The sequence below is a fragment of the Epinephelus lanceolatus genome, chromosome 4 (assembly GCF_041903045.1).
Source record: "Epinephelus lanceolatus isolate andai-2023 chromosome 4, ASM4190304v1, whole genome shotgun sequence".
NCBI lineage: Eukaryota > Metazoa > Chordata > Actinopteri > Perciformes > Serranidae > Epinephelus > Epinephelus lanceolatus.
The window spans coordinates 25,057,611-25,071,175 of record NC_135737.1 but is presented as its reverse complement, the minus strand read 5'-3'; the positions used below and the strand labels follow the sequence as shown (position 1 = coordinate 25,071,175).

The following is a 13,565-nucleotide window of genomic DNA, read 5'->3' as shown; positions in this document are numbered from 1 at the left end:
ATGATATGATTGTTAAGATTTGCATTTAGCCTTAGAAATTAGCTGTTTGTTTTGCTGTTTGCTCGTTGCATTGGCTCCATATCTGGTGTGAATATATTGAAAATATGGTTATGTATGGTGGAGGGTCATGCATTTCCACCAGTCCCAAAAACAGTTTCAAGAAAAAAATATTTTTAGCTTCGGGGAGGGTTTGTATCATTTTGGTTTTGTTTGTTTGTTTTTCTCTATCTTTTTATTTCTTTTATTGGATTTTTATTTCTGTTTTCACTTTCTCCATCGTCCTTCCTATTGTTACAGGTTGTGGGAGGGGGTAGGCTGTTGTTCACTGTGTTGCCCTGTAACTATGGCAACATTTCAATAAAAAGAAATTAAAGAAAGATTTAAAAACAAAAGTCACACCCCAGTCAACCTCCTTCATCTGATAAAGTACAGTCCCTTAATGATTAAAAAAAAGCATGTGAGAATAATAACTCACATGGGCATATGAAGGCATCTAAAAAATAGTACAGGTTGTAAATGTCAGATACATTTCCATGTCGCTTGTGTGCTATATTAAAATCCTAAATTAATTCCGAGGTGTGTTGCTGCCTCCATGCCTGTGCGCATGACGTGTAACCGCCAGAGGTCGCTGTCCGCTTTGGCACAGCGGGAGCCACCTGGGCGTTATCTCTGAACCCGCTCAATCGATAATCAAATCCAACACAATTTCCTCACTCAGCCAGACTCTGTGAGGCGGTCACTTCATGTCGGTGTATCCTTCAGTCTGTTCCGCTGACTTTACCGGATTAAAAACAAACTTAACAGAGCAGGTTCATTTTTAAAAGCACCAATTAGCGCGGATTGAGGAAGAAGTTGAAGGTGTGTAATGGGTTAACGGCGGAAGGCCTCGCCTCACCTTTACTGCGCGTCACCGGGCTCCGTAAAGTGGTCCCACCATCCAAACCAAAAGGGGAAAATCACCGCCTCTCGTCGCCGCCGCACGCGCACCCTCGCCTCGGTCGCTCTCACATCAGCCTGTCGGTCTCCGCCCCGCCGCTCCATCAGCACACACACACCCAGAAGACACCGGGAAATAAGAGTGATTTACCGGAGCCATGAAGGACCGCATGCAAGAACTTAAACATGTAAGTTACAGTGTGATTGTTATCAATGCTCAGCAGCCACCTGCTCTGTGGACTCACGCCATTTAAAGACGCTTTTACATGATGCTTCCGACTGCACACGTTCACAGAGCTGGGTGCGCTGATGGAGCAACAGTTGTGACTCTCGGGGGTCTGATGGAGGCTGAAATTTGGTGTTTTATTGCAGGCAATAGGCTCATAGTGCAACCAAGCATTACTGTGCGGCTGAAAGCCCAGCTGGCATCAATGGATTCAGGTGTTTAATCAAAGTAAAAGTCTTTTTCTTTTCATTTTCCAGACGAAAAATCACTTTGATCTGCCTTCTTTTTATATTCTTTGGGCTATTTATAGACTATTACAGCTCCAGGGGGAGTTTATATGATAGACACTTTGCACTTAATGGCATTTAATATAAATAGGGTCATTAATTTAATATGCAGTGTTCATTTTTTTCTGTAATATTTCAGATTTTAATAGTTATCCAGAAAGAGTAAGATTGCAGATAGTGTAGTCTGTGTGGATTGAATTGTACTCTGTGTGTGTGTGTGTGTGTGTGTGTGTGTGGTTTGATCGATCTGACCGACAATGGGTGTGTGATTTAAAATAGGAAATTGGCTCCACTTGGTCCATTTCACCTGTTAAATGTCCGCCCTCTGCGCCCCACTCTTCTAACCTTTATCCACCCACACCGAGCACAGTGTTTTGTCCTTGTCTGACATTTATATTGCAGTGTATAGAGCTCTGTGCATGTGAGGATAGATGGAAGTTTCACCTTGGCATTTATTTTTAATCTACAATTCTGCCCTCAATTCTGCATCCTCTACTCATGACATTAAAACCTCAAAATCTTTGGCGTCTGTGTGTTGACCTCCTGACATATGGGCCTGGCAGTCATGGATGCATGTGAGGTTTTTGGCTCAGCAGAGTATTATCCTCCATAGGAATGCTGCTTTTGAGCTTGATATAGGCTACTGTGTGTGTGTGTGTGTGTGTGTGTGTGTGTGTGGTAAAGTGGCCATTGTCAGATCTGGGTAATTGGCAGTTAAGCTGAGGAGAGAGGGGGAAACAATTTACGACTCCTCAGTTTTCAGTGAGGATCTTGCTATGAATTGGCCTCAAGGGAGACAGTGCAGCCCTGCCAACTGTGTGTGTGTGTTTGAGAGAGGCGTGTCTCCAGCTTGCCACGCTGCCTCCTCGCAGTGCTGGAAAGATGCAGTTGTACAATTGGGAGAGACAGAGAAAACAGCCTAAATCCTCCTCACCAGCTCCAGTGAGGAAAAAGATATTAGACCAGACCGTTTCAGGATCGACTGAAATGTAATGTCAGCTGCTGATTTTATTTTCCTTTATTATTTTTAATCATATCTCTCAGGTCTGCAAAGTTGCAGCTGCGGCGGCCCCAGCCAGACCGATTTCAGGCAATCCAGACCAAATAAAATTGAAGTAAATTGCACGTCACAGACTGTTATTCCCCATCAGCACGAGATTGATATTGTTTTCCTTGTGCAGCCTCGAGTTAATGCAGCTTCTTGAGTCTCATGCAGATGTCACAGTGGGTCTGGACAGCTCATTACAACAGCACAGTGTCAGATACATGGTTGTATTAATGCTCAAAACTACAGTGCTGGACTAAGTTGCAACTAACTATTACTTTCAATATTGATTCATCTGTCTTTTTTTCAAATATTTGTACCATAAAAATGTAAAAAAAAAAAAAAAAAGCCCTAACAAGTTCCCAGGAGATCACATCTGTCACACTAATTGTACAAATCCACAGATATTTATATTTAAAGGGCCAGTGTGTAAAATGGGTTGAAAACAGTGACATCAGTGGTCAAATTCTAGATTGCAGGGCTCACTCGCTCACCCCTCCCATTGGGTAAATGACGGTGGCCTCGTAGGGACAAAAAGCCTTGCGCACGAGTTTTTCAGGAGTAGGTCTATCTAGCGACGAGGTGAATATTTATTTAGAAATCTAAACCATGTTACGATATTGTAATGAATCCCTCACGAGCAGGAGACCAGAGGAGCGTTCGGGAAAAAAGGCCCGTTTATTTGAGCACTCCAAAAACTCCGGTAACACTCCAGGGGGTAAAAGACTCTGTCCCAAACTCTGACTCTTCTAGCGTAACACACACACTTCATAACTTCACACACATACTCACTTACAGTACCCAGCGGGGCAGCCCTCCCCTCTCTGCTCCGCCAACCTCCAGTACACTGACTGACAGCGTAGCCGGTAAACAGAGCTCAGCTGTTTATTTAACCTAGCAATATCTCCGGACTATAGTAGCTGCAATGGACGACTTTGAACGCGATTTTGAAGAGTTTCTTGTAGCGGACACAGACCCAGAGCCATACCTGTTTGAGCCGGAGCACACAGATGAGGAACTCCATGTGTTTGATGCTGAGCGGGCGAGAAGAGAGGCTGAATGCACAGAATGGGACTCGGTGCTACTGCTACCATCGTTGGGGAGATATATCATCAGGAGGAAGAGCGCCGCAGAGAGTGCATCACAAGGAGTGAAGTTGCGTCTTCTTTTCCTCGCAGATGACGGTTCGGGTTCATTCTCTCCTGTTGCGTGGTAAGTGTGGTCCATTCGCAAACTTTATAACTAAAACAACTTTTCACTACTCTCTATCGACGGACTACTAACACTCTCTGCTGTTTCCTCCTCCTTCTTCCTTCCTTCCGCTGTCTTCGTTGGTTCATTTATACACGCGAAATGCATTCTCTGGCTGGCTGGATTGTCCGCTTGGTCTGCCGTACATACATGGCGGCGCAAGATGGCGACCTCTCTAAAGCAAGGCCCTTGCTACATATATATACAGTACAGGCCAAAAGTTTGGACACACCTTCTCATTCAATGCGTTTTCTTTATTTTCATGACTATTTACATTGTAGATTCTCACTGAAGGCATCAAAACTATGAATGAACACATGTGGAGTTATGTACTTAACAAAAAAAGGTGAAATAACTGAAAACATGTTTTATATTCTAGTTTCTTCAAAATAGCCACCCTTTGCTCTGATTACTGCTTTGCACACTCTTGGCATTCTCTTGATGAGCTTCAAGAGGTAGTCACCTGAAATGGTTTTCCAACAGTCTTGAAGGAGTTCCCAGAGGTGTTTAGCACTTGTTGGCCCCTTTGCCTTCACTCTGTGGTCCAGCTCACCCCAAACCATCTGGATTGGGTTCAGGTCCGGTGACTGTGGAGGCCAGGTCATCTGCCGCAGCACTCCATCACTCTCCTTCTTGGTCAAATAGCCCTTACACAGCCTGGAGGTGTGTTTGGGGTCATTGTCCTGTTGAAAAATAAATGATCGTCCAACTAAACGCAAACCGGATGGGATGGCATGTCACTGCAGGATGCTGTGGTAGCCATGCTGGTTCAGTGTGCCTTCAATTTTGAATAACTCCCCAACAGTGTCACCAGCAAAACACCCCCACACCATCACACCTCCTCCTCCATGCTTCACAGTGGGAACCAGGCATGTGGAATCCATCTGTTCACCTTTTCTGCGTCTCACAAAGACACGGCGGTTGGAACCAAAGATCTCAAATTTGGACTCATCAGACCAAAGCACAGATTTCCACTGGTCTAATGTCCATTCCTTGTGTTTCTTGGCCAAAACAAATCTCTTCTGCTTGTTGCCTCTCCTTAGCAGTGGTTTCCTAGCAGCTATTTGACCATGAAGGCCTGATTCGCGCAGTCTCCTCTTAACAGTTGTTCTAGAGATGGGTCTGCTGCTAGAACTCTGTGTGGCATTCATCTGGTCTCTGATCTGAGTTGCTGTTAACTTGCGATTTCTGAGGCTGGTGACTCGGATGAACTTATCCTCAGAAGCAGAGGTGACTCTTGGTCTTCCTTTCCTGGGTCGGTCCTCATGTGTGCCAGTTTCGTTGTAGCGCTTGATGGTTTTTGCGACTCCACTTGGGGACACATTTAAAGTTTTTGCAATTTTCCGGACTGACTGACCTTCATTTCTTAAAGTAATGATGGCCACTCGTTTTTCTTTAGTTAGCTGATTGGTTCTTGCCATAATATGAATTTTAACAGTTGTCCAATAGGGCTGTCGGCTGTGTATTAACCTGACTTCTGCACAACACAACTGATGGTCCCAACCCCATTGATAAAGCAAGAAATTCCACTAATTAACCCTGATAAGGCACACCTGTGAAGTGGAAACCATTTCAGGTGACTACCTCTTGAAGCTCATGGAGAGAATGCCAAGAGTGTGCAAAGCAGTAATCAGAGCAAAGGGTGGCTATTTTGAAGAAACTAGAATATAAAACATGTTTTCAGTTATTTCACCTTTTTTTGTTAAGTACATAACTCCACATGTGTTCATTCATAGTTTTGATGCCTTCAGTGAGAATCTACAATGTAAGTAGTCATGAAAATAAAGAAAACGCATTGAATGAGAAGGTGTGTCCAAACTTTTGGCCTGTACTGTATATAAAAGCATAATTATAAGGCTACGAAAACCAAACAAATTTTATTTTATAGCGATTATACACTTGTATAAACATATTAATGGGTAGAATATTCAGATTCAGATTGACAATAAACCATGCCAAATATTACACAATGGCCCTTTAAGGGAACAAATCTTTTGAGCTCCACCTTCAATTTGGTGAAATACTGCAACTTGTACAAATGATCCTGCTGGTGCAAGCTCAGTGGGTCACCACCAGCACTCACCTTAATCTATGACAATGAGTTGGACATTAAAGGTGTCCACTGAAGCACCTGAATCTGGCCTGGCAAAGTCATACCACACTTTTTACTTGGCTCATTGGCACCATTGACAGATCAACTTGAAATGTGTCCTTTCAAACAGTATGTATAGGTGGTTGACAGATTTCTCCCTCACTGAGACATCATCCTGAGCCTGACAGCTCATTCACTGAACCCAGCTCTTGCTGCTTCCACACACCCTTGCCGAGCTGTCACTGGTCTTTACTTCCAACTTTCAAGTTGTAAAACTTGGCGGCCATTCAGGAAGTATTTTTCATAGAATTGAAAAAATGCACAATCATCTATTTTTGAATATATTTGTGGCAAGAAACCGGCTGCGCAGTTCTAGACTTGTGTTCTTCTTTTTACATTGTATAGTTATAATAGCTTTCAATGAGATTTGGGAGTTTGGAGAGTCTCTTCAGGAATCATCACCTTATTGTGTTGAAGGATTCAGGTGCTTCATGACCCAGGGAAACCTCCTTGTGCGGCCTCCTAAGGAAAACTGGTCTCTTGTGGAGAGCCACAATAAAAGCATTTCAAAGACCTTTATAGGCTGGCAGCAGGACAGAGCAACCTCACTTGAAAACTGGAACCATTAGACGCTCCTCGTGGAGCTAGGCTTGGGAGGAAGTGTATAAAAGTGTAGTGTATAAAAACTGATAGAGGTTGGAAGGTTGAGTCATGTCACAACTAAAAAAGTAAATGTCAACTGTGTCATTTAACTGGGCTGCACACATTTAAGGTAGTTAGAAAACAAATGACTGTGAGCTGTATACTGGTAGAGCGGTGCTACATAATGGTGTCTCCCAGTTTACTGTTGATGTTAACAGTTAAGTTGCAATTCATCAACACTGGACTGGAAAATGTATTCATTTGGGGATTCTGCTGGGGGCTGTGACAAAATCAGAGCGCTAACCTATTAAATTAACCCCCCAACTCCCATTAAGCTAACAAATGATTCAGCATGATGTAACATCATCATTTTAAAGACATTACAGCAACACTGATGACATCTTTCTTTGTGAAATGAAGCCACCCTTTTGACCGTTTCTTTCTCTCCTCATTAGCCCTTTTTAAATAGGAATTGTGCAAATTTGCAGGAAAGCCCAATCAGTCTTTTTTCAGCATTGGCAGTATAAAAACAAAATCGGGGAGTGCAGCAAAATGCCGCCTACCTACTTTTGTTTATACAAAATGCGCCTTTTTCAGGGCAATGGGGGGCGTGAGCAAGTAACAAAACGTGTAGCTCAGCGTGTGAGGTAAACAGTGACATGGGAGGGAAGCTGCGGCTGGTCAGTCCTTTGGCGATTCTCTCGTAAGTTGGCCCGTCCTTCACCGTTCCTGTCATCTGATGGTTAATGGCCTCTTCGTTTGCGATGGCAAGGAGGGCGCGCAATTCCTTGTCTCCCCAGTTGATTGGCTCATCTTTACAGTGTCTTTGTGTTTCCCTCTTGCCACTAGCTGCTGGCTAATTCCTGCTATCAGCTGTTTCCTGTTTATCCACCGCCAGTGGGCCGCACGTGCGGCGTCATCAACAGCCCCTCTGTTGGCAGAAGGGTGCCACGTTCTTTTTAAACCAAAAAGGTTCTGCCAATATGACTACCCTACGAGGCGGAAAATTGGGCACCTTGGATCAACTCGCCAATCTGGCTTTGTGTGTCTAAACGCTCGCAACTTGCAAACATTTGCGGAAAATCTGGCAGTGTAAAAGGGGCTCATGACTCCTCCTTGTAGCAAGTTTCCAGCAGCACAGGCGCATGAGTTTGGCATCATTGTTTTGCAACACAACTGTCAAAAAACATGCCTGCATTGATGGAAGGAATTCATAAGCTTGGAGGCATGTGATTGCAATATGTCGGACTTCAGAACCAGTTCTCACCCGGGTCTTGTTCTTGATTGCCATCCCTCCCAACCAGTGACAAGGCTTTCTCAATGCGATTGTTAGATATTTTTATTTCTGGAAATGATTTGAAGGTGTCAGCATGAAGTATTACAAATTAAGTGGTCAAACTGAAAAGATAGTTTGATAACAAGTTGTCCTTAAATGTGAATAAAACCAAGTTTGTGGATTTTGCTCATCGAAAAAAGGATGAAATAATGGAGTATACATTGAAAGAGTGTCTCAGGTCAGATTTTTGGGTATTAATGGATGATAAAGTATCATGGAAATCTCATATTGAATATGTAAAGACAAAGGCGTCTAAGAATATCGTATGTGTATGTGTTAGATCACAAGGCAATGAGAATTCTGTACTGCTCACTTATTTTTCCATACTTGAGTTATTGTGTGGAGGTGTGGGGCAACACATACATGACTAACATGTTGGTTATATCACAGAAAAGAGCAGTAAGAATTTTTCACAATGTAGATCCAAGACAGCACACCGACACACTGTTTATCAAGTCAGGACTATTGCAACTTAAAGACAGACACTGTTAGTTATATATAGAGCAAAATGCAGAGTCTTACCAGAACATTTAAAATGTTTGTTTTTATTTCAGAGGACGACAAGCGTTGAAGAAAATTTCACTTTAAGTACCAGTCTGCACAGACTACATTAACAGATGTGTATTTCAGTGGTGGGCGTTAAACTGTGGAAATCTTTACAGAATGATTTAAAGGGTTGTGTAAATATTTTTCAGTTTAAGAAAATGTATAGAGAAAGAACAATTGGACTGTATGGAGTTGTCGAGTAGAAGCTGTTCCCTTGTTGAAGGGGATGTTGTGCACGGCTTCTAATTCTTCTGTTTATTTATGTTTCTTTCTGAAGTAACTGTAGGTATTGGCTTTTAACTGCCAGTGAAAGACCATCTATTTTCTATGATTATTTGTGTTTTGAGAGAGGGGCAGGTACAATAATGTTGTTTTCTTCTCCCCGCTCGTTTTTGGTCATGAAATGTGTATTAGAGTTTTTCTTTTTTTAATGATTAATATTTTTTGGAAGACATGGGAATACCAACAAACACAAAGTAAGAAGTACACGTAACTTAACACAGAGGATGAAGAGATATACTAAGAAAAGTACAATATACATGTATATGTACAAATAAAACAAGGAACAAGTAGAAGTAAAGTAGGGCTGTCCCAAACAATTATTTTTCTAGCGATTAATCTAGCGATCATTTTTTCGGTTAATCGACTAATCTAACGATTCATTTTTCGATTTAGTTTAACGATTGTTTTTTCGATTACCGGTTATTTTTCCATTATTTGATTAATGAGTCAATTTAAACAATATGAATACCAAAACATTTCTTATAAACATTAACATTTATTAAACATCAGTGTTTCCCCTACCATTATATTCGAAGGGCACACGCACACAGACACAGGTGAGCACACTAGAGCGCGGTTCAGGCTGCATTTTCCTGACCGAACCTGACCCGAGTGAGACAGTTATAACCGAGCCCGGCCTGAACCTGCAGCATGGCACTGTGCACACAGTCAATGGAGTGGAGCCTGTGTTGTGTTCAGGCATTGTCGCGTAAATAACAAATTCTAGCACTAAAATAGGCCATAGCACAGCACTGCTGTTGCTGCTGCACGCCACCATTTTTTGTTTGAACCGACGCGTCGACGCAAATTATTCGTGTCGACGTATTTACGTAGTCGATGACGTCGATGACGTCTGACGTAGACGTGTCGCCCCAGCCTTAAAGTAAAGTAAGAGTACAGAAAAGAAAAAAAAATAAGGCTGTGTTATAAGCGTATGTACATAGGAGGGAGCTAAACCATACGTTCTGTAAGGGCCATTAATGTAATCAAAAAATCTCTCCCATTTCAAAAAGAGCAGCAGAGAGAACGATACCCGTTCATATGCTGCCACCCTAGCAAGCAGGTTGCACTACTCTGTGATTGAAGGTGTGTGAGCTGATTTCCATTGTTGAACGAGCAGTCTTCTACCCAGCATGATAGTGGTCTGAACCCAGGCAATATAGAGAGAGGGAATTGTATCTTTTAAGACTGATGGGTCCCCCAACAGAAATATTGTTGAGGACCAATCCAACTTCTTCACTCCTTACACTGATTCTGGTTCCTCGCTGGGATCATTTTTATGTAATATAACATGAGCCCAGGGATTGCTGTGAAGGACTTTAACCTGCTGGGACTTAATGACCATTACTGACAGTGAGACATTTGACAAAGAAGCTGTCTTTATTGTGAATCGTGATGTTTGGTGAATTTTGGTGCAGATACTGAGTCCCCATTTCGCTCATATTTGCATTTGTTAGATTATTGTTCTCACAGTGAAATGTTTTTTGTCTCTTGGTGTGAAAATATTTGCTTTGTGCTACGCTTTGCCACATGCGTAAACGGGTGAGATAATGTCACTTCAAACAACATATCACAAAGATATCACATAAGCGTTAATTTTCACATGCAGCCCAGAGGACTGAGCTTTGCAGATTTCGTTGCTTCTGTCTTTGTGTGTGTTTCTGTAGAGTCACACTGCTGGTTTACTCACCCATGTGCTTATGTGTCATTTTGGCAGGAAATTGAGTTTTGCTCATATTTCTGTGAGCGTGCAGGTTGTGCTCCAACGTTACCCATATGCACATAAAGCGACTTTATGAGCTCCACACCTGCCTACGACTCGGCTCTTCCAGTCGCTCATTAACTCGCTGCCTAAAAACTGTCAGTCTCAATAACTAAAATGGTCATACAGCCTCCCTTCACCTACTCCCGTCACTCCCAGCCGGCCATGCAGTGAATTAGTGACAGATGGCGCAGATAAGATGCGTTTGTCAGCCGTCTTCAAGCTCTGAAACCTGAGGGGGAAACATAATGATGAGGTTATTACAGATTTCGCACACCATGGGGACTGTTATCAATCAAATGTGATTGCTTATCTCCTTAACATTTTATCAGCTCTGTCTTTTTCTTCTACTGTCCTGTCGTTTGATTGACCATATCTGCCTCTTTTACCATCTCCATCTCTTTTCAATAATAACTGTCTTCTTTCATCCCCTCAGTACTGGTGAGTTCCTCCGTCATTACTCTTTGCTCTTTTCCTATCAGTGATTTATCAGATGGCTTCCTGCCCTCCCTTTTACTTTACTTTCTCCCTTCTGTCCTCTCTGAGCAGCCTTGTTAGTCCGTGTGTTAGTATTGGTTCAGGCAGCTCTTGCCTGTTTGGCATTAGAGTGACACATTAACTAATAGGATGGATGTGGAGCACCAGCTCGGACGCTCTGTGTGTCTTTGATTCTTGTTTCTTTTCATTATCTTTTCTCTTTTTTCTCTGCTCACATCAATCTCCCCTTTATTCCACGACCTCACCTCTCCCTCTGTCCTTGACCTGATCTTGACTGTTGTCACTTTTTCAGTGACACAAACAACAGTGAGGGTAAAAAAAAAAAAAAAAGCCTGTTGAATTGAACACTAAACGTTGAGGGTCAGAGGTTTATTTGTCCTTGTTCAAAGCTTCAGGCCTCTGCAAATGGCTCTAAGCTTTCTGGCTTTGCTCCACAGATGAGACTTTATCCCTTAAATCGGCGGTGGAAGAAATGAAGAAGCAGAAATGTGCACTGTCACCACCATATATTTTCGCTATTAACTGTGGAAAAAGGCCCGGGCATACACACATTATTCATCAGCACATAGAGGCTGCATAATTGCATTAATGAACTGTGAAATGAGTGTGACCAATCTGGCATTTCACCAGGGACTTGTCTGTCTTTGCAAATGAGGTGACAATTGCAATGATCCGATATCTGTTGGCTGCTAATAGTTGTTTCTAAAATGTGTGAATGGATGGTCCATTGGATTGTCGTTCACTACTCTGTCAAATAAAACATGAAATCGGGGCTCGTCTTCTACCTGTGAGATTTCCTTGAAACCAGCGCCTGCTTATGGGTTTTGAGGTGTCCGTCACGTGATAAAATCTTGTTGCATGTTCTCGTGCTTCTCATAAAGGATCGCAGCTCCTGAGGCATCAGCTAATGGATATCCTGATAATAAATAATGATGATTCTGTAATCAAACCTTCCCCATCTGCTATGAGAGAACAAGCTTCAGGTCATCTTTGTTACTGCTGCCAAAATTGAATTTGTAATGTACAGGCCTCCCATTTCACATCTTCTCATAATCGATGGCAGCAGAGTTGATTTTTAGCATAGCAGATAACACCTTTTATCACAGATATTTGTTGGAGACTAAGCCTCTTAACTGTAACTGACCTCATTAGGCCCTAATTAGCTCTGCCTTTCTTCATTAGGTGATCATTTTTTATTATGATAACATAATCTTCCCAGCGTGAGGCTGAACAGACACGTTAACTAACAAGTCCTCCAACAAAATACATTATTTGCCATCAGTGGCCATCCAGAATGACATATGAGTGTTTTCTGATCTCATAGTCCTCTTCCACAGAGTCTGTTGTGTTGTTCTGCAGTAGCCCAGAATGGACAAACCAAGCACTGGCTCTAGATGCAGCCATTAGCATTTTCGTGTCAGCCTCTGCAGTTCTCTAAATCGTACACCACTGGACCTTTAACCTCACGTGTAGTGACGTAGAGAGATTTGTCTTGGAGCACCGAAATCATTTTATATCATCATTTTATTCACTTCTTGGTTCCTCAGACACCTAATGATTGGCAGGCAGCTATAGACATGATCAGATCTGCGTCTACATCTAAGAGCCCGGACACCAAGCTGATGTTTGGCCTTGGGTCAGAGTTGGGCCTTTGGGGTGTGTCTATAGCCCTAGTTTTGGTGGTGTGTCCTGCACCATTGGCACTAGTCAGCTGTTTTTCGACATGTTAAGTCTGTGTCGGAGATGGTGGAGCCCGTAGGTGAAAGGAATCGCTCTGATTTGCAGTTCAACTCAGTGCAAGAAGATAAACAGGAATGAGGAAAGCAAACAAATGACTGATGTCAGGTGGGTGTCAGATCAAAATTAACCTTTTATTTTAGGTAAGATCATGTTTTTAGCCCTAGATCTGTCAATGTTTGTTTAAATATTATTCTTCTTGAATCCATCTGGTCTGTCTTCCTGTTTCCCTTTTTGAATAATGAACACAGACTACCTCCACCTGCTGGTGTAGAGAGTTATTTCCTCTCATGCAGGCGCAGGACGTATGTGCTGGCTGGCCATTAGCTGAAGTCTTTGTGGTGCGTTCAAGAGCAACTTTTTGCGGCCTGAGGTGACGCAACAGTCAGCCTTTGCCACTGCTAGTCCTTTGATGTCGATTTGGTGTGTCTGAGCCTTTGTAGATTGAGAGAGACCCAGTATGAGATTCTTCACAGGCTGCATATCACCCCTGTTACCTTGCACAATATAAATCCCTTCTTCCTCTATGCATTAAATGCCATGTATTTTCATTGCCTCTGTAAGTGTGAGTTATTTTCCAGAGTCTGGGTATGTATTTCCAGAGTAGATAGTTGGATGTTTGAAATAAAAATTAAAAAAGACCCTAGTGTATTCCTCTTCCCTCCGTGGAATTGCATCTGCCTGCATCACACTACAAACTTCTGTAGAAGCTCCTTTTTAATTGCTCGAAAATGTGTCCTGCTCAATTGGATCAAAGCCTTCCTGCCAAGTGTATCACCTTCTGGTACAGAGAGATTTTTAACACCCTCCCCCATGAATGATTGGAGACTCTCTTAAAAGGTAAAGATGAGCTGTTTTCAGAGGTTTGGTCACCTTTTATAGATTATTTACCTGAAGATCTGAAGAAGTAACTTCTGATAGGTGG

At 42.5% G+C, this 13,565-nt stretch overlaps 1 protein-coding gene across 3 annotated transcripts in view; it reads left to right on the top strand.

The window, feature by feature from the left end:
* Window positions 1-720: 720 nt before the first annotated feature.
* LOC117259716 (syntaxin-1A-like) overlaps window positions 721-13,565 on the top strand; it is a 96,205-nt gene continuing 83,360 nt past the window's right edge. For all 3 annotated transcript variants that reach the window (XM_033631352.2, XM_033631353.2, XM_078167079.1), the window contains exon 1: window positions 721-1,124. In XM_033631352.2, coding sequence (XP_033487243.1) covers window positions 1,095-1,124 — 30 coding nt within the window. In that variant the 5' untranslated portion in view covers window positions 721-1,094. The remainder of the gene's footprint in view (window positions 1,125-13,565) is intronic.